This window comes from Nothobranchius furzeri, chromosome 1 (assembly GCF_043380555.1).
Source record: "Nothobranchius furzeri strain GRZ-AD chromosome 1, NfurGRZ-RIMD1, whole genome shotgun sequence".
NCBI classification, from domain to species: domain Eukaryota; kingdom Metazoa; phylum Chordata; class Actinopteri; order Cyprinodontiformes; family Nothobranchiidae; genus Nothobranchius; species Nothobranchius furzeri.
Window position 1 is genome coordinate 76,702,086 of NC_091741.1, and position 18,477 is coordinate 76,720,562.

The following is an 18,477-nucleotide window of genomic DNA, read 5'->3' on the forward strand; positions in this document are numbered from 1 at the left end:
GAGAATCGCACCGACAAAAGAGCCGGCAGCAACCGGCGGAAGCATAAAACAACCACAACGTGTGCTGAATGTCTTCCCAGCTACAAGCCTCATTGCTGCTATAAGTGTCAAGTACAAAGGTTGCAGCCTTGCTCACCATGGGTATCTGCTGCCATTACTTTCAGTGTCAGTGGGATATGAATACGAGTCCTGCCTTGATGTGGTGCTCTGGGAGAAGAGGACGGCGGTGTTACAAGGCTATGAATTGGATGCCTCCAACACGGGAGGGTGGATGTTAGACAAACACCACACACTGGACATTCAGAACGGTAAGAACTGCTCATGTTTGCAGTGTGTGTGTGTGTGTGTGTGTGTGTGTGTGTGTGTGTGTGTGTGTGTGTGTGTGTGTGTGTGTGTGTGTTGCTGTGGGGCAGAGATAGGTGCCTCTTTGAGTTACAGGCAGGTGGTCTTTACCCTGAATCACCAACAGTAAAGGCTTGAATCAGAATGAAATATGGTTCGTCATCCCATCTGGAGATAATAGAGGAGAGTTTTGAAGGGCCGATCACTCACAGTAATGACTGAATAAATCAGTGTGTAAGTCACCGGGGTGCAGGGCTCGCTGCGATTCAACACCACTCAGCTGTTTTAGGAGGAACACGGCTTTTTTTTTAGCTGCATGCGAAGGCTCGTGCTTATGACGAACAGGCGTCAAGTTTAATTCTTTGCATCAGTTCAATAAGCATAACTAAATTTGCGTTTCATCATCAATCAGATTCCCTGTAATCGGCGAGTAAAATGAGTGAACACGAGCCGGTCTTTGTCTAGCCGGTGCAGAGACACGAGAATGGGATGCAGACATAATGAAACAATCAAATACAAATACAGCAGAGTCACCGCTGGGTTACGGCGCCATGAGGTCACACTCGATAATCTGAGGAATTCACTGTTTAAGGGGCTTCAGTGTGCTGCTGCTGCTGCTGCTGTGCAGGCAGTATTATGACTGCAGTTCTAAGAAGTACGCCTCGGGGCCTCTGGCTGGTGTGCGTTGTCAGTTTTCCAGACCGCTGTTTTGACATTAAACCCTCTACGGTGCACAGTCGTTGTTCCAGTTGTCCAACACAATTTGTGTTCCTTTCATCACCAAAATAGTCGAGGTTGTCCCTTAGTCAGATCGGCTTATGTGACTAAATACTTCAGTTTTTTTGTTTATTTATTTTTTCATTGACTAGGCTGTCGATGATTCATGTATGCTTTGTTTTATTGAGTTTTATTTTCGTGAGCTTTTGGTGGTCTTGGTTCTGTGTAAAAAATAAATATTAAACAATAAATAATAAATTTAATGAACCACAGATGAATCACATATAAGTGGCTTACAGGGATAATACAGGGGCCTGTTTGTTTATTATATATTCATCCCAATGTGTAAGAATTTTATTAAATGCCCCCGTCATGCTTTTAGTTACAGTCTGTTTTTTTTTTTTTTTGTTTTGTTTTTTTTTGGCTGGATTTATTTATCTTCTAACCCTCAGCCTGGTATGGTTTCTTTATTTTTTATGCTTTGGGACATTTCAGAAAGTGTTGGTCAGTTTGAGTGCATCTTTCTCTGTGTATACATGAACCCTATACACTTGGCTTGAGGCAGAAACACAGCAGCTATGGGTAAAGCCCAGCAGAAACAGAATATGACAGATCACCAAACAGTAAAATAAAGCCCAAAGAAGACATTTTGCAAAGAATGTTTCACAGAACACTATTCCAAGACATAAAACTCTCCATAAAACACAAAAAACATCTAAAAAGACACTTGCATGACCTGAAAATAAACTGGCAAACAGAACAGGAATCCACAGTGGCTTCAGTCTGTTGCTGTGAGACTTACTTAGTCTTTTCAATAAAATAAAATAACTTTGTGAATTTCTTTTGAGTGCTCATACATTTAGTTTAGTTTTCTAATTATAAATAATACACTCATAACTTTTGATGACTCTTTCAATTAAAAAAAAACTTGAAAAGGCATATTTAATGGCATATTAACTCATCGGACTAGGGAATACACACCTGTGTCAATGGGGGCTGCGTTCCACTCCTGGTTTTTCTGTAAGAGTGTGAACAACCTGGACTTTGTATGTAATGGAATCCTTTTGTGCTGCCTTGTGTCTCTCTGCTGCCTCTATAAACACTCCAAACGTGAAGAAAATAAAAAACATCCATCCATCTGTCTTCTGTCAGTTTGGTTGTAGGTATTATGTGACTGAAACAAGTCAGGAAAACCCAGAAATTAGAATAGAACCATCTCTCACATACAAGAGAAAGCTGATAATGGAGGAGTAGCGGCTCTATTCCAAGCCCCTCCTGAATATCGGAGCTTCTCATCTTATAGCAGGGATAGGTGGGCGTGGTAAGCTCCAACTTGATTTCGTAAGTATAATTTATAGTTCTCCATCAGCTCAGGTCCGGAGTCGTGCAAACGCATTGACGAAGACATTTAACCTTCAAGTTTCTCCATTGCCTGGGGAGGGTTGCAAAACAATTACTCACCAATGCAACAGAGGCCGTAGCGCTTTTCTGGGGATATCCTGCCACCTTTTCAGTCACGTTTCTGGTCGACGATGATGTATGTATTTCAGAGACTTTTTAACACAGATACATTCATCGCTCATCTTTCTCTACCTCTACATCACTCACCACCTCCAAACCCACGTTTCCTGTCATTCTGTCCACAAACAAAAAGTTTGTCTTTCATCTTTTTACCCCTAAGTTCTTCGATCTGCTTTGTCTGCCGCTAGATATCTTCTGAACTTCTTTTTTATTTTTTGGAGGGGGTCAATGGTGGTGCTGTTAAGGTAGCAGCGTTATAACCGACCACAGGCTTGTGGTTTCTGTGTCTTTTTGACAAATAGTTAACAATTTGGTCATGCCTCCATAAACTTCTGCCGTCTTGCCGCAGAGCCCTTGCGTTGATGCATCGTGGCATTGTGTGTCCCCATGCCAATGCAGACAGAGGAGTATAAATCAAACTTTAAAGGCATACTATGAAATGTTTTCATCATTTTCTAATAATTGTCTTGAACCAGTATGTGCTAAAATGACCCTTTACAGGGCTAATGCGATGTCACGCAGACCCTCACCTCACTCTGTGGCCAGATGATTGCACTTGCAACTTCAGAGTTGCGGTCCAGCCCCTGTTGGACTTAATAAAGTGAAGCTGACATGCCTGGAGCTGAAGTCTGCTTCCAGCATATCATTCCTGCATGATTTAGAATGTGAACACAGCCAATGTGTTTGATTTAGTGATGAGCCACTCCTGTAGACACTACTGAAGGCTGAGGAGACATTTCAGCTGTTAGATTAAGATGTTAAAAAGCCAAACGCACAGCAAGGGCGTAAGTTTCTTTTTTGCTTCGACTAATGGGCACAAGGGGTTGCTAAAGCCAAGCCAAAACTGCAAACTATGCCTTAAAGTGACAGAGCCCTGAAACAAACGCTCATGGAAGGTACTAAAACCAAGAGTAAAACTGCTGAAGTAGCTTTTTTTATGAGGGAATTTGTGCAAAGGACATATTAAACATGTTTGTATCGACAACAGAGCTATTAAAACATAAGAAAAAAGTAATGATATGTCCACTTTAATGTCAGTTTATATAAAAGAAACTGAGCAACAAAGTGTTCCTTCTTATGACAAACATCTGGTCAGTCAGGTTAAAATAGTAGTATTATGAATCTCTACAAACTTCTCTCATGTAGAACTAAATGTGATGACTTCCACTCCACAGTGATGTGTTGCACACCTACGCTCACTCTGTGAGGTGACCTAACCTGTTAGTTTTCACGCCTTCATGGTGCGCTCGTCTTTGCAGAACTAATTAATTCAGTTCATCAAAGAGCAGCAAATGTATAGAAATCCTGCTTCATTTAAGCTTTCATTAGTTGATGGTTTGGCCTTCAGCAACTATCAATACTTTGAGTACGCTACTATGAGACCGGTTCCAATACAGAGTAGATGTCAAAGGATTCTACATAAATGGATAGCTGTACAATAAAGTCCAGTGGCTGATGCTCCGTGATTTGTAAAAGGTTGTTTTTTTCACATGGAGCAACCTGAATGGCTCGCCGTGTTTTGGTTGCTAGATAAATAGTGTAAGTAGTTCAGAAGGTCTACTGATTTAACAGCACTCGATTGAAGGCCTAAATAACCAGTCGCCACTCTCTGAGTCTGGCATCCCCGTGTCCCCGCGGCTCGGCTGTGGAGCTGTATTCGTGAGGAGGTTCGAAGGGCTCTGGAGACTTGTCACAAACTGTCTGCAACCACCTGACACAGAACCATAAATCTGCTTCTTTTTAGCAACATCCTACAAAGTTAAAGCAAACCTCTGAGATTATTTTGATAGCAGACATTTCAGCTTCCAGAGGAGCTCTTCATAGAAGGAGCGATGTTTATCCAACTTGAACCTGCCGACTACTTGAATAAACTCTTTCATACCTTTGAGCATGAGCAGCAACTGATGCAATGCTATTCATCCTGCAATATCACACATGTATACTGCATGTAAAACGTGTCAGAGAAAGCAAACCTGGGCTTTTATTCTTTATCAGACCCGGTTCTAGGAAACATGTCAACAAGACGGTTTCTGCACTTTGTACGCGTCTTTGCTGAACATTAAAAAGACCAGACGTTGAAGCTCATTGCAAAACCTAATCTGTCGAGCCATACAGAAGCTGAAGTTTATGAAGTGAGCAAAAGAACACTGAAATGTGCCCCCAGCTTGTCGCATGCTGATGCATTTTTGTTTCATCTCACCTGTCTCCAAGTGAAGCGCAGCCATCTCAAAAGGCTTCGCCGCGGCAGCATCACAGTTGGAGTTGTTGTGAGATGCATTTGTGATCAACAGATAGGTGCAGCATGTGTGATATGCTAATATGTTCTGCATCCTTTATTAGATTGCGCTGTACTGTGTCTGAATTTATCAGAAAACCAAATGTCGCCACGCATTAAAAATCATCACGAGCAGGCTTGTTGTTGTACACGGAAAACAGCGACCGCGGAAATAAAACAAGGACCAGATGGTGTGGAGTTTTTCTTATGCAGTTAATGCTCCAAACTCCCTGAGGCTTTTTTAATCCCACACTTTGCATATGTTGTGTTAAAAAAAATACATTGCAAAGTCTGGCTAAATTTAAAACAAACACGAATACTTGAGCAAACTTGTGGCTTTGTATTGCGTTTGCATGTGTCTGTCAGGCTTCTACTATTGTTGCCAAAGCAGTTTTCATGCTGCAGTCTCGTTAGATCGACCTAAAAACAGCAATTTTGGTGAGACTTAATGTTTTATCTGCTCTCAAATCTGTCTAATGTTTGTCAGCAGTCAGCCAGAATCACAGCTCCGTTTTTGTGAGGGTATTTATTTTTCCCTTCACATTAATTTGGAGTTTCTGAGTCCTCACCTTGTTTTATCACCTTGCATTTCTTCCATCCAAACTGAATTATTCAGTCAGCAGTCAGCCACTTTTTGACGTTAGAGATTTATAGCGTGTGTGAGTTTTTGGGTGAGGAATTCAGCTCGATATCCTCAGTTGACAAGAAGATGAATCCAAATATCACTGTTTGCCTTCATTGCCGCTCAAGTATTGATTCTTTAATGCTCCAAACCTTGACTAATGTCCTCACCCGACATGTAAGCAAGCGGTGGTCCTCTGCAGGCTGCACAGCGGTTTATCTCCAAACATTTGCTATCGCTCTTTGTTGTGATTCCTGCTTCATTTTTGCTCCACTTGGAACATCTAAGGACTTTTTTCTCTCATCATTCGTGGTGTAAGACCCGAGCAAAAAGCCCTTCCTCCTCGCTCTGCCTCCATTCCAGAGCCTGTCAAACCAGATAAGGTAAATTGCTGGTGTCTGTTCTGTAGTCGTGTCCTCCTGCCCCTCGTTTCTTCGTTACAAGTGGATATGCCTTCCCCTCAATCTGCGGCTTGTCTCTATCTCGGGGAACATAGCTGATACTTATTGGACACAGCCAGGGTTCAGCAAGGCGGGGTATCTCTGAGAAGAAGTACCGCATGGCTCACACGGATGCAGCACTGAGAGGTGCCTTGCCTGCTTTTAGCCTCAATCAGGATCAGTGGGACCCTGGGTGGTGTCTTGAAGCAAGACAAGGTGCAAAGGACAACAAAGCAGGACAGGGTGCAATTAAGACACACTCCCATTCGTCCCCTTCCACTCTGTGCTCTCGCCGTGTGTCACCAAGGTGACATTGCTCAGGGCGCTCCAGTTTTTTATCACATACGGAGGCTCGGCCCTGCATTGGCACCATTAATCATGACAGAAGCTGTGATGTCAACATAAAAGAAATCCTATTTTATTATTATTTCCCACCACATGATTCAAATGAGCCTTTTATCAAACAAATTATTGCCGGGAGTAATGTCTCAGAGAGAGGAATCAATTCAGTTTGGGGGAGCCCAGTGAAGAATTATGTTTTTGTTATACAGGCAGCAGGCTGAGGTGGTGAATATGACATTTTACCCCCTGCTCAATAATTCACATAATGACTCCCTTTTTCTCTTTTCTGCATTACTTTTTATACCATAAAAATGGCCTCCGGGCTTCCTTGGCTGCTCATTTACCATCATTTTCACAGACATTTGTACTTTAGATCATCTTTAGTGTCTGTTTTATGTGAGAGTCCAAGTTACTTCATGTTTATCTCTGCCTGAGTGTTCAGAATTGAGGCAAATGCTGCGTGACATGTAGTTACAGTAGCTTATGTCAGATGCAACAGAGACAACAGGTTCTGTGTCTTCTCGCTGCGTCGAGAAGCAGTGATTGTTGTCTTGCACCAACTTCTGCACAGATTTCAAACCCGCCTCCACACGTTCGTTTTTCTAATCGATGAGCAGACACGTCCCAAACGACTGATCCACTCAGCTGCCATACTCATACTTTGACTTCTCCTCTGCAAAATCTGTCGAGGGAGCTAGTTTCAGTCTGTGCAGAAAAACAGAACTTTGAGAATAAATTGTTTTCCTGTAGCGTTCTTTTGGGAAATCATATCATAGTTTGTGAGTTTCCATCCACACTGAAAAGTGCAAAATATTTATGAATACGTGTGTGTGTGTGTGTGTGTGTGTGTGTGTGTGTGTGTGTGTGTGTGTGTGTGTGTGTGTGTGTGTGAACTCTCAAGCCATTTTAGCGGCAAAACCACCGGAGTCCCAACACACTGTACACCCCCACAGCCTGGAGCTGTGGATAGTCAGAAACTAAAGTTCCCATCAGTTGAGCTCTCCAGCTGAGACATCACAAGCTTGATCCTTGCAACAATCATCAGCAGTAATGTGTCACGGCCAAGTGTCCTTGAGGGAAGAAAGCTGAACCTTAATCTGCTCACTCTAAGCTGGCACAAGCCATTGTGTGTGTGAGAAAATCAAAGTGAAAGAGTATAATGTCAATAGTAAGTGTAGGAGTGATGGTGGGGGTAGTCGTTGATTGATAGCTGTGTTTAATCTATTCCATTACACTGTCTAATAGCCTGTGGGAAGACTTGTGTGTACAGTAAACCGTGATGAAAGTGTAAACGGGAAGGACCATATTGGCGTGCTAGGATGACTACAGCACGCTTTTTTTTAGTTGAATGTCTGCCAAATTACGACTTGGCTGTAGTGATGAAACTGATCCACACGCCGCATATTGCGTCCTGAATATTAGAAACATTCTTGTCATCAGTGAATGCTAAGAAGTCATTTGCACAGAAGCACATTAAGATTCCGATCAAATTATACAGCTTATTAGTCATTTTCAACGTTCAACTTCTTTTTTTCTCCCGCACCGTGGTGCAGCACCGACCCTTCAGCTCGCTGAGGGTTTTCATCACGCCGGGCGTTGCTTTCAGCGCGCCGGCAAATGGATCACAGTTCAATTAAAGCCCCAAGGTCACACGATTCCCCGCGTCACACAGAAAGCCTCGTCCTGGACCTATTTGTCTTTCTTAGAAGCTCATGTATAATGCTGTCGGATATAAAAGACAGATTGGTCAAAGCGTCGAGAGGCTCGACAGGCTGTGTCTTCATTAGAATTTGTCCTTCAATCAGCTAAATCAATGAAAGGAACTAATCAGAGAGGGGACAAGCTGCACACTTGATTTCACTTATTGAGGGTTACGATGGCTCACCGTATGGCTCTATGGGAGTACGGCATGATGTGACCATTCAGCGGTGTCATAGATCCACTAATTAGGACAGAGGCAGAGTGAATTCACACAAGTTGCTGGATGTGAATAATTAAGTGCTGCGAGCATGCACTTCTCTCCTTTGATGTGATTTTTTCCCCCTTTGAAGAAAGTCCCACCATAAGCATGCTTCCCCCCCCCCCCCCCCCCCCCAAAAAAAAGCCATTTATATCTGCTCCTTGTTAAAATATTAATCTGGTATGACTCACCACATTTACTCAGTCCTCAGTTAAATGTATGGACTGTTATTAAGGGGAGATCCACATCTCCATGTTTATGTTTACTGCCTCTGCATGGAGGAAAACATTCTGCCTGTCAAGTTAAAAGAACGTCCATTTTAAATGAAATGCTGAGGTTCCTTATTTTCTGGAATCCACAAAAAGAGTTTCCATAATGATATCTAACAGTTATATTTATGGTCAAAGCATTGTTGATGTAGTCGAGATTCATTATCTTTTGAGCTTTTCTTTTTTTCTCTCTTTTTACAGGATTGTGTGGAGTTTTTATAAGCAGACAGTGGCTGGAATGATTGTAGTTTGAACCTTAAGGAGATATTTTCATGAAGGAGCCGAGACAACACAGAATGAAGTTCGTTCAAAAGCCATTTCTCTGCTCTCTAAGGCCACGTGCACATGTTGGAAAAATATGGGTACACACCACCTCAGTTTCAGAGTAAACATCCTGTTTATTCTTTGGCATCCCAAGCCTGTAGGTGGCAGAATTTCCCCAAGTCTTCAGCGTCTTTGGCGGACATGTGTGGTCATCTACATTAAGGAGGTATTAAACGTGTAAAAACAAGTGAGTCTAAACACACGTCTCACACGTTATGGTAAAAGGTAAATGCCCTGGATTCTACAGCCCCCCAAGGTGCATTGCAGCACAGACAGTCTTTCACCCATGCACACACAAATACGCTGGTGGTGATGAGCTACAATGTAGCCACAGCTAACCTGGGGCACACAGACTGAAGCACGGCTGCAGAGCACCGGCGCCACCGGTCCCCCTCATCACCATAAGCTGGGTCAAGTGTCTTGCCCAAGGACACAATGACTTCAACAGACGAGGCTCGGTCCTGCAACCCTTCTGCCACCATCATCTGTTGTCAAAGCATTTTTGTCGCTGGCGGTGACGATGCAGAACCTAAATCCCTGGTTATTTATGTCGTTTTTTTTAAAGAATTGTTTTGGTACTATAAGTCTTCTCATTCATCTGGTTGACATGGCAACCTGTTAGATACATTTGTGTTTTGTACCCTGGTCTGTGAGTACAGGGCCTAAAACATGTCAAAAGCAGTTTTTTATGTAGGTTTTTTTTGTGCTTTTGTCCATTTTGCCTTAAACATGTAATCATATTGTTACTATTTTCTCAATAGAACAACATCAACGTGATGATCAGAAGCTGCTCACTGTATCCTCACATTGAAATAATCCCCCAAAGGGAGAGCCTTTGGTTGCAGCACTCCAAAGAGACATAAAATAAAAAATTATCAGTGAGATACAAATACAACATTGCAACAGTGATAATAACAATAACAAAAAAGGAAGAAACAAATAGCTCCAGGGAATGTGTCAGGTAAATAGTAAATGATAAACTGTTACACTCGAGCTAGCACATCATATCGCTCATTAGCTGTGGCTCACACTTTCAGTGATCTGTTTATCCTTTATCAACATGGTGCTGAATGACTGGCAGCTTGGAACAGCAGCTCTCTAATGTTTTTGTGTTTGTTTAGCCTTGAAATAAATGTTTTCTCTCGTTCCTTTGAAACAATTTTCCTCAGGGATCAATATAGTAGCAATCGATCTAATCCCCCAAAATAGTAAGCGTGAGTAATTACAAAAAAGCAAAATTTACATGAATTATCCTTGGGAGATAAGATGATTTTTTTTTATTGAAGCAGACCTACTGAGGAAATAAGTTGTGATTAGAAATAACTAAACTGAACGGAGCCAATCAGCCGCAGGAGCAGCCTCCGTACACGCATTAACCCATTAGCCTGGCAAGCCAGACTAAATAAATATATAATTTAGTCTGTCCACCATTGTGGACCAGTCACAATCAGCCTTAGCTGCAGTTTAAATTTCAGGTATACTTTTTGGATTTTGAAGTTCAGTATGAAAATTAATTTGTACATGCCCCTGAAATACATATGGATTAAATGCATGGCACTGTCATTATTTTTTTCAGGCACATTTTGAGTCTTTCAGTATAAGTTGAATAGAGTTTTAATTAAGGAACTTTCTCTGAAATACATTGGGAATAAATGCATAGCACAGCGAAGCTGCTTGTGTCCATTAAAAATGATTTGTGATCCAATTTAGGTTTCTTGCAAACAATAAAAAGATCTTTAAAAAGTCAACACAATAGGGCAGAAAACAATAATCGTTGACCAAAATATGTTTTTAGTATCTGCCTTGCAAGCATGTTTTTAACTGACATGCATTTCTGCCATTTCTAAAAGCCAACCTATCCTGCATGTTGTGGAGGGGATTTGTATGATGGCATTGATCTTGCCATGCATACGTGGGGTTCCTCCAGGTGCTCTGGATTCCTCCCACAGGCCAAAACATGCATGCTAGGTTGATACTTTAAATTGTCCTTTGGTGTGTTAGGGTCAGTAGAAAGCTCCTTTCTTGTCTGGATCATCTCCAGCTAGCAGACCTTAATTTCCTGTTTCTTCACTTCCAGAGATGGGAGACTGGTAATACAAAGTTCCTGATACACTTCCAAAAATGACCCTTCTTCTCTAGGTTGGTTTTAAATTGGTTTATAAAGAAAATGGTACAAACAAGACAATGTGACCCCCTGAAGCCACCCCTCATGGTCATCAGTCAGAAGGCCTCAAATGCTTTAGGACATTAGTTTTTGTCTTTAGCTTGGCCCTCCTCATTTGATGACATGGTACATTTCTGTTGGATCAGTGCATGGAAATTTGGCGAGATCTGTGTGTGTCACGAAACTTATCCTAAATAACAAGATGTGAAAATCATGAGTGTTGCTGCACCTGATTGTGTAAAGAACACACGCTCTGACAAACTTTCTGTACTGGACAAATACTCAACGGAGACATGACCTTAGCCATTCTCCACACCAAATAAATGATACATCAGGTGTTAGTGAGTGTGTGATTGGTGGCATTTTTCTGTATGTATGCTTTTGTCCCCCGATGCTCGTGTTGATACGCTGCACCACACCATTATTATGTTTCTCCTGAGAGGAGAAATAAATGCTATTTTCCACCTGAATGAGTGATCATTCATCATCATCATCATCATGTCAATGTTGACCAAAATAATCAGGACTTAGATTTTTTCTAATTGAGAGGTCCTTCTGTAAACGTAATACTAAAGGATTAAAATAGCGTTCTCACTGATTAGCTGAAAAATATAGTAGCCACAACTCTAAAGCTGCAAAACATGCTCACTCTCTTTACGGAGAGACTAAAATGTCATGTTTGAACCTTGCAATGTCACGTAGTTTACTCAACAAAAGTACTGAAGGCTGGAGTTTTTGGAAATCCTCATTTGACGCAAATCCAGCTTTTTTTCTGCATGCTTTTTTAAATCCATCCATGTTTTAATTTTTTTAGATTTTTCTTGTTGATTATTATGGAGGATCAGCGATTCCCTGAACTAAAATGTTCCATTTTCCTTTTATTACCTTTAGCAGACAAACAAGTTTATTAACGTAAACCTTTCACCATCAAACTAAATATTTTAGCCGGGCTAAAAAAAAATGTGTATTGCCTTTAGAACCAATCCTGACGTTGGTCTTTCTTATCTCATCCCAACAGTTAAATAGCAAGTCCAGTGAAGCTCTCACACCGTCGGGCTCCGGTTTGGCTTTCACACCCGCAAATAACTGCTGCTTTGTTTCTCAGGCATCCTTTACAAAGGGAGTGGAGAGAACCAGTTCATCTCCCTCCAGCCTCCTGTGATTTCCACTGTGATGGGGAACGGGCGGCGCAGGAGCATTTCCTGTCCCAGCTGCAATGGACAGGCCCAGGGCAACAAGCTGCTGGCGCCAGTTGCTCTGGCCTGGGGCATCGACGGGAGTCTCTATGTCGGAGATTTCAACTTCATCCGCCGCATCTACCCATCTGGAAATGTGACAAGTATCATGGAGCTGAGGTAAAAACAAGGCCTTCCTGTTTGGAATATTTTAAGCTTAAAATTTGTTTGTTTAAACCACGGGATTCTTATTGTTATATTAACCTATCAGGAAGTGTTTTAAAATCATATTAACACCACACGGTACAATGAACCTGCAATGCTCTTCAGCTGACCCCCAGAAAATGTGGAGACGTGAAGAATCCGACTTCTGTTTACCACATTAGGCATTCAGCATGATGAGGGAAAACTAGAATGGCACAGTGAGCTGACTTTAATTCACACACATCTTCCCACTCCCCATAGAAATTTGAAATCTTTTTCCCTATCCATCTCCATAATTAGGAAAGACATCCTGTCTTCAGCATGTAATTGGGATGATTTACGCCCTCATGCCAAGTTGGCTTCTTTCTGCCATGACTCTGATTCGGCCAGTTGGCTTATTTCAGTGGCAGATGTTGATTAAATGTACATTGGGCCGCCATCCTCCATGAGACGTGTACATGACAAAAACACGAAAACCGCCTTAAAATGATGGAGGTCATCACACTTGGCAGCCATTCAACCGTCAAGTGGTTTTGTAAGATAATATCAGGATTACGAGGGTGGATGTTGAGAAAAAAAATCTAAATTGGGGGAAACATGCTAATCCACCCTGGAAATCTGCTAACGCACCTGCTCAGGCATCAGCTGCTGTAGGGGCTTGCTATAAAAAATCGGCATGCATGCTCAGCAGCTTTGAACCTGATAAAAAAAAAGTTAAAGAAATATTCAAAAACATCAAGCATCCATTTTCTTTGTTTACAAAAAGCAGAGAGGAATGAATTCCAACCCTTTTCTGTTGATTGCAGGAAAACATGGTGGTAAAAGTACAGTTTTTGACTGGACTATTATTTCAGAAACATTGTTTTAGTGTTTGATATAAATCCTTCAAACACTCATGCAGGTGATTTTAGATTTTTTTTTTTTTTTTGCTACCAAGCCTCCTTGTACAAATAAAATCCTCTGAACCTCTTTCCACTGCTGTTAGCGTTAAGCCGGTGTTTATATTCTGGCTTCAGTGGTCAGTGTAGCAAGTGGCAGAATCAATATTTCAATACGAGTGGTCAAATTGAGAATAGCAGTGGTGATGCCGGATGGCGCCTCATGAACACAGGAGGACATGTTTTCCTCTCTGTGGGTTATAACTTCCACCACTACACAATCTGCCAAACACACTGTCACCGGGTGTGACCTTCACTGCTGGCTGTGTTGATTCTTCAAGGGGACAACTTTGACTTTCTGAGTTTCTTCACTCAACTCTTAAGAAAAAAATAAGCTTATTTTTCTTTGATCTTGTATTTTTTTCCATTTCCATCACAGGATTTGCTGACTCCTTGTGATTTTCGTAGTGAAACATAAATAATAAAGGGGTGTTTATCACGTCTTGTCAAAAATAAGTCATCCAACTGACAAAATAAATGGGCAAATAATAGCCTTGAAAATAAAAAAGTCAAAGTTTCCCCTCGAGATCTATCAAATTGATTGTCTGTATTCTTTTTTTTTTTGTTTCTCTTTTCCTGCTTCCATTGTATCCTGTCATAGAAATAAAGACTTTAGACACAGGTAGGTGTTTCACGTCAGTGCCTGTCTTCCATGTTCTTCCTGCACACTTGTGTTTTTAAATACACAAAAAACTGCTTTTACAGTTGATAAAGCACCATTGATTGCCTTTTGTAATTACAGCAAATCAGCAATAGCTTGATTACATCTACACAAGAAGAAGCGATTAGGAACTTTTTAGAATTAGTACATCTGCTTTTGTGTAAAACATGCGTTGGGAGCTTTTGAAGGAAAAAAAAACATGCAAAGAAACTCCAAGATGCCGCACAGTCAAACAGCAGAGCTCTGCAGTAAACTTCAGTATCATTGCAAAGCTTATAATTACATTTCTAGTGATGGTGTTTGGCAGATGTTCTCATCCGGAGGGGCTTACACAACTGCTTTGTATTCATGAATATGGCAACAGCGCTGTATCGAGTGAAGATGCATATTGGTGGCAATTAGCTTGTCCAAGTGATTAGCATGACAAGTGCGAGAGGTGCTTCAGACAGCAAACTGCAGGAACTTTATTAAGCTGGCTGTCAAAGCAAGGCCTCCGGTGCGATGACCAGATTAAAAGAAACCGATAAGTGACCTTTTGTGCGAAGTTCAAATTTAATTTGTCCGATTCACGCGGTGAATTCAGATTTCCTTGTCATTTCAAACAGTCGGCTAAATGAAAAGGGCACGTGCCCTGGCAGATTCAACACAATGTCTTGTTAATAAGACACAAAGATCGTTTTTGTTTTTAAAAGGTGGAATGAAATTCTGAAGCTGTAGCTGCAGAGTGTTGAACCGCACATGGGCAACAACCAGAGGCCAGTGAAGGGAGCATGGAGGCAGAGTGACATATATCAGCTTGATACTTTGAGAGCTGCTGAATTCTGGATCAGTGAGCGGATTCTGAATCCCTGCAGGGCATTGCCTGCCACCAGGACTCTGCGACTGCTGACCAGGAGTTGACTGGCACCTGCTCTGACACCTGTGACAGGAATGGCCAAACTGTCGGGATGTAGTGGAAAGATGCAGAGAACTTTATGAAAAATGTGTTTTGTGACAACCCCAAAAAAAAGACTAAGTTATATATCAATCTGTTTTAACCTCGGTACCTGCACCTAGGTAATATTTATAACATAAATGTTTCATTGGATTGTAAAACACCAGTCCAGATGTCTCATTTATTATGTCCGCCCCCTGCAGCTCGACTGTAAAAGAATGGGTTACTTATGTTTGACTTGCTGAATCTTTTATAGGAGCTTGATAATATCCACCTATTTTGAACATTCACTTCGACTCATAAGGGCTGTCAAGTTTTATTACTACATCTTTATCATTTTACAAAGTTGTTTCATTGCCACATTTATTTTGCTGTCAAATTATTCACTCCCAGAGCCGGCGTAGTCTCGAGTGAGGTATGCTTCAGTAAAAACAGAAAAGCAATGTTTACGACTCCATTAAAGCAAGTTATTTTTATTGAAACACCGTTTCAAGCTCCTTAATTATCTTTGAATACCTGCTATGCTTTCATTCAGCCTTAATTTGATTGTTTTTAAATTTCTCAAGTTTGTTGAAATCTGGTGGAACGCACAATTATAAATTAATTAGTGTACTTCGTGGCTTTAAGCAGATAAATCAGTCATCTGTCGTAATATTTTTAGATGCCTGATCTGGGCTATATTTGTCCTGCATCCCTTTATTCGACAGTTGAATAATGCAAATAAATAAGCAGAAAGAGGTGCTATTAATTGTCACACTTTGTTAATATAAGCCAGTCACTTCTGTAATTTCCAGAGGCTTCTCCCCACAGGAGTCTGATAACAGATGAAGTGATCTGGCGCGTGAGTTGTCATTTCTGCTTTGCAAACTGGAACCCTACTGTGGTGGTATCCTGTTAAATTCAGTCTGAATCCCATCGTTCAACCTTCTGTTTTTCTACATCCGTACCCTCAAAGGCTGCAGCGTTCTCTTCCCTGCAACAAAAGAAGAAAATATTTCACAACATTAAACATTCAGAAATGATTTCCCTCTTAAGTTCATTATCCACGCACCTGACACCGCAGCTACTCATTTGAAGTTGTAATGAGGTCTGTATTTTAAGCAGCGATAAAAATTAAAACGTTGTTGCTCTTGATTAGTAATCCACACTGCATATTTCAGAAAATATTATTCTTAATGACTGCTGCATTTCCAAGAATGACTCTGGTTTGCTTTAGGTTAAATTAATAACATAACATTAAGGGGGATCACGGCATGCGTTTGTTTAATTTTACTATGCAATGATTTTTATTTTTCCCTGTTTTTGTGTGTTTTGCATGGCTCATTCGTGTTCTCCTGTTAACTTGAATAAAGTTTTAGAGGTTTTTGTCAGCTTGTTGAGACAAACCTAGCAGTAGCAAAAATATTTTGATCTGCAGGTCTGGCTAGCCACACTCCATTGTAGCCTCAGCGGGTCTACCGCTGGCTCGGCTAAGTTTAGGCCAGTCCAAACACAGAGCTCTATGTTGGTAGAGAGGCACTGGGCGGACCTAGCGCCAAAGATGTGATGAAGCAAAACAAAAAGGATGGCGACTGTTCAGGCACCAAGCTCGTTTAAGACAACGTTGACATCAGCTTTGGAGTATTTTCTTTGAGGTGTGAACAGATAGAAGTACTTAAAGGGAATTTTCAATCCTAGGTGAAATTTAGTGTGTTGCATTCTCCAAAGTTAGATAAGTGGGGAGAAAGCATTTTGTAATCAGCCCAGTCATTCTCCTAATCTGGCCATATTCGGTTAGCTTTATCTTAGCATAAACAATGCAAGTGAATGGTAACAATTAGCATTTCAATCATTCAAATTCAAAAAGACTCCTACTTGCATAAACACAAGTGTGTGGCTATAGGCTTAAACTTGGTACAGTTTTTTTGAAAGGAAAAGCATAATAAGTTGCACTAAAAACATCAGAGTACATGACAGATGATGTAGGTGTGTTTTGAGGCCGCTGCACCATGCAGTGGCCGCTTACAGGAGTGTGTTGTCATGATGTAAACCCAAGGCTAAATAGGCTCCTGTCATTCCTTCATGCTAGTTATTATTTTCATTTGTAGTCAATATCGTTACTGAGTTTAGCAAGAAAACTAAGGATCATTACTGAGTCGTTTTCAGGACTTTCTCACACAAAATGTTATCTACTTTGTTTATGCTAAGCTATAAAGCTAACTGAATACTACTAAATTAAAAGAATAACTGAGCTGGTTACAAAATATTTTTTCCCACTTATCTAAGTTTGGGGAATGTGGCAACAGATGAAATTTCACTTCGGAATGGAATCTCCTTGATCTAAAAAGTCCTTTTTGTTGAAAAAAGATGGTGGACTGCCCTGTTTTCTGTTTTCCATAGCAGTTAATGCATCACATTGTTTGTCACCCTGATTGGTCCTGGCACTGTTCAATGATGTACTGACGCCGTTTGAAAGACGACCGTAGATTCTGCCCCTATGACTGAGCTCTGGCTATGGGTTGTGGCCAGATATAGGATTGCTTACCAGACATGATTTTGTGCTATTTCCTAAAAATACGAGACAAATAAAATCCTTTTAGCACCATTTTATGTATCACAGTAGTTTTAATTTGACCAGATTGCAGATGTTTCCACCTTGGACTATATTTTAGCATGTTGCTCACACAATCACCTGCTAATAGGAGCAGACCTTGGCTATTTCCCGTATATAGCTTGGACTTGAAAGGCTCAAATCACCGTTACTTCACACTGTTAGAAGGTAATGTGTGTGATATTTACCTGACATAAATCATTCTGTGATCTTCACTGCTCTACAAGTTCTCAATGTCAATTTTAATGTTATGTATTTGATACTGGTGCAAAACTGTGAGTGTACAGAACAGATAATTGCACAGGCACAGATAGAAAAAGATAGAAAAAACACCTTCGAATAAAAAAGAGGGACTGAATAAGTTTTAGAGTGCATGCTGGAGCTTAAGTGTCCATTAAACAGACAACGAACCGCAAACTATTCAGGATTGGAGCTTTAAGCCTGCAGAGAACGTTCCCTTTTCTTGGTAACATCAATATTGTTTTTTATATTTTTCTTCACATAATAAAATAGCTGTATGTATTTGTATATTGTCTGCATTCAAATGCGTGGTTTGTATGTATGTGTGCATGCATCGTTATGTCTGTGTGTATTTGTGGTTTTATGATTATATTTTCTTGAATTTTCCGAGACGTATTCTGTCTTGAGCGCTCTCAGTCCCAGATGGTTGAGGCTTAATTTTTACCAGCCCTCAGTTTGTGTTCGTATTGAAATTTAATTAAAAATATAATTGAAATGAAAAATACTTTAAAAACCCCAAAGGAAAAAAATAAAAATGTTGCAGTACATTGTTAATGAAAAAAGGAAATAAATAAGATTGAATAAAGGAGAGTAAATTGCACATTTTTTCTTGAAGGAGTGGTCTGTCCTGGCTTAGAAAGACATTGTAAAAGGTTATTGCTTTAGACAGAAACGACCTGCTGTACTGGTTCTTATTGCAGTGGAGCTGAAGAGGTCTCTGAGTAATGCTACTCTGCTACAAGTAGTTTAGGGCGCATC

General features: G+C 40.8%; 1 protein-coding gene across 6 annotated transcripts in view; it reads left to right on the top strand.

Moving 5' to 3' along the window:
* The window catches only part of si:dkey-237h12.3 (teneurin-3), a 188,748-nt gene that overhangs the window by 150,152 nt on the left and 20,119 nt on the right, over positions 1 to 18,477 (top strand). For 4 of the 6 annotated variants that reach the window (XM_015950707.3, XM_015950722.3, XM_015950730.3 and 1 more), the window contains 3 exons: positions 165 to 308; positions 12,082 to 12,331; positions 13,895 to 13,915. In XM_015950707.3, the coding sequence (XP_015806193.1) occupies positions 165 to 308; positions 12,082 to 12,331; positions 13,895 to 13,915 (415 nt within the window). The remainder of the gene's footprint in view (positions 1 to 164; positions 309 to 12,081; positions 12,332 to 13,894; positions 13,916 to 18,477) is intronic. The other 2 variants (XM_015950714.3, XM_015950738.3) reach the window with 1 other exon arrangement.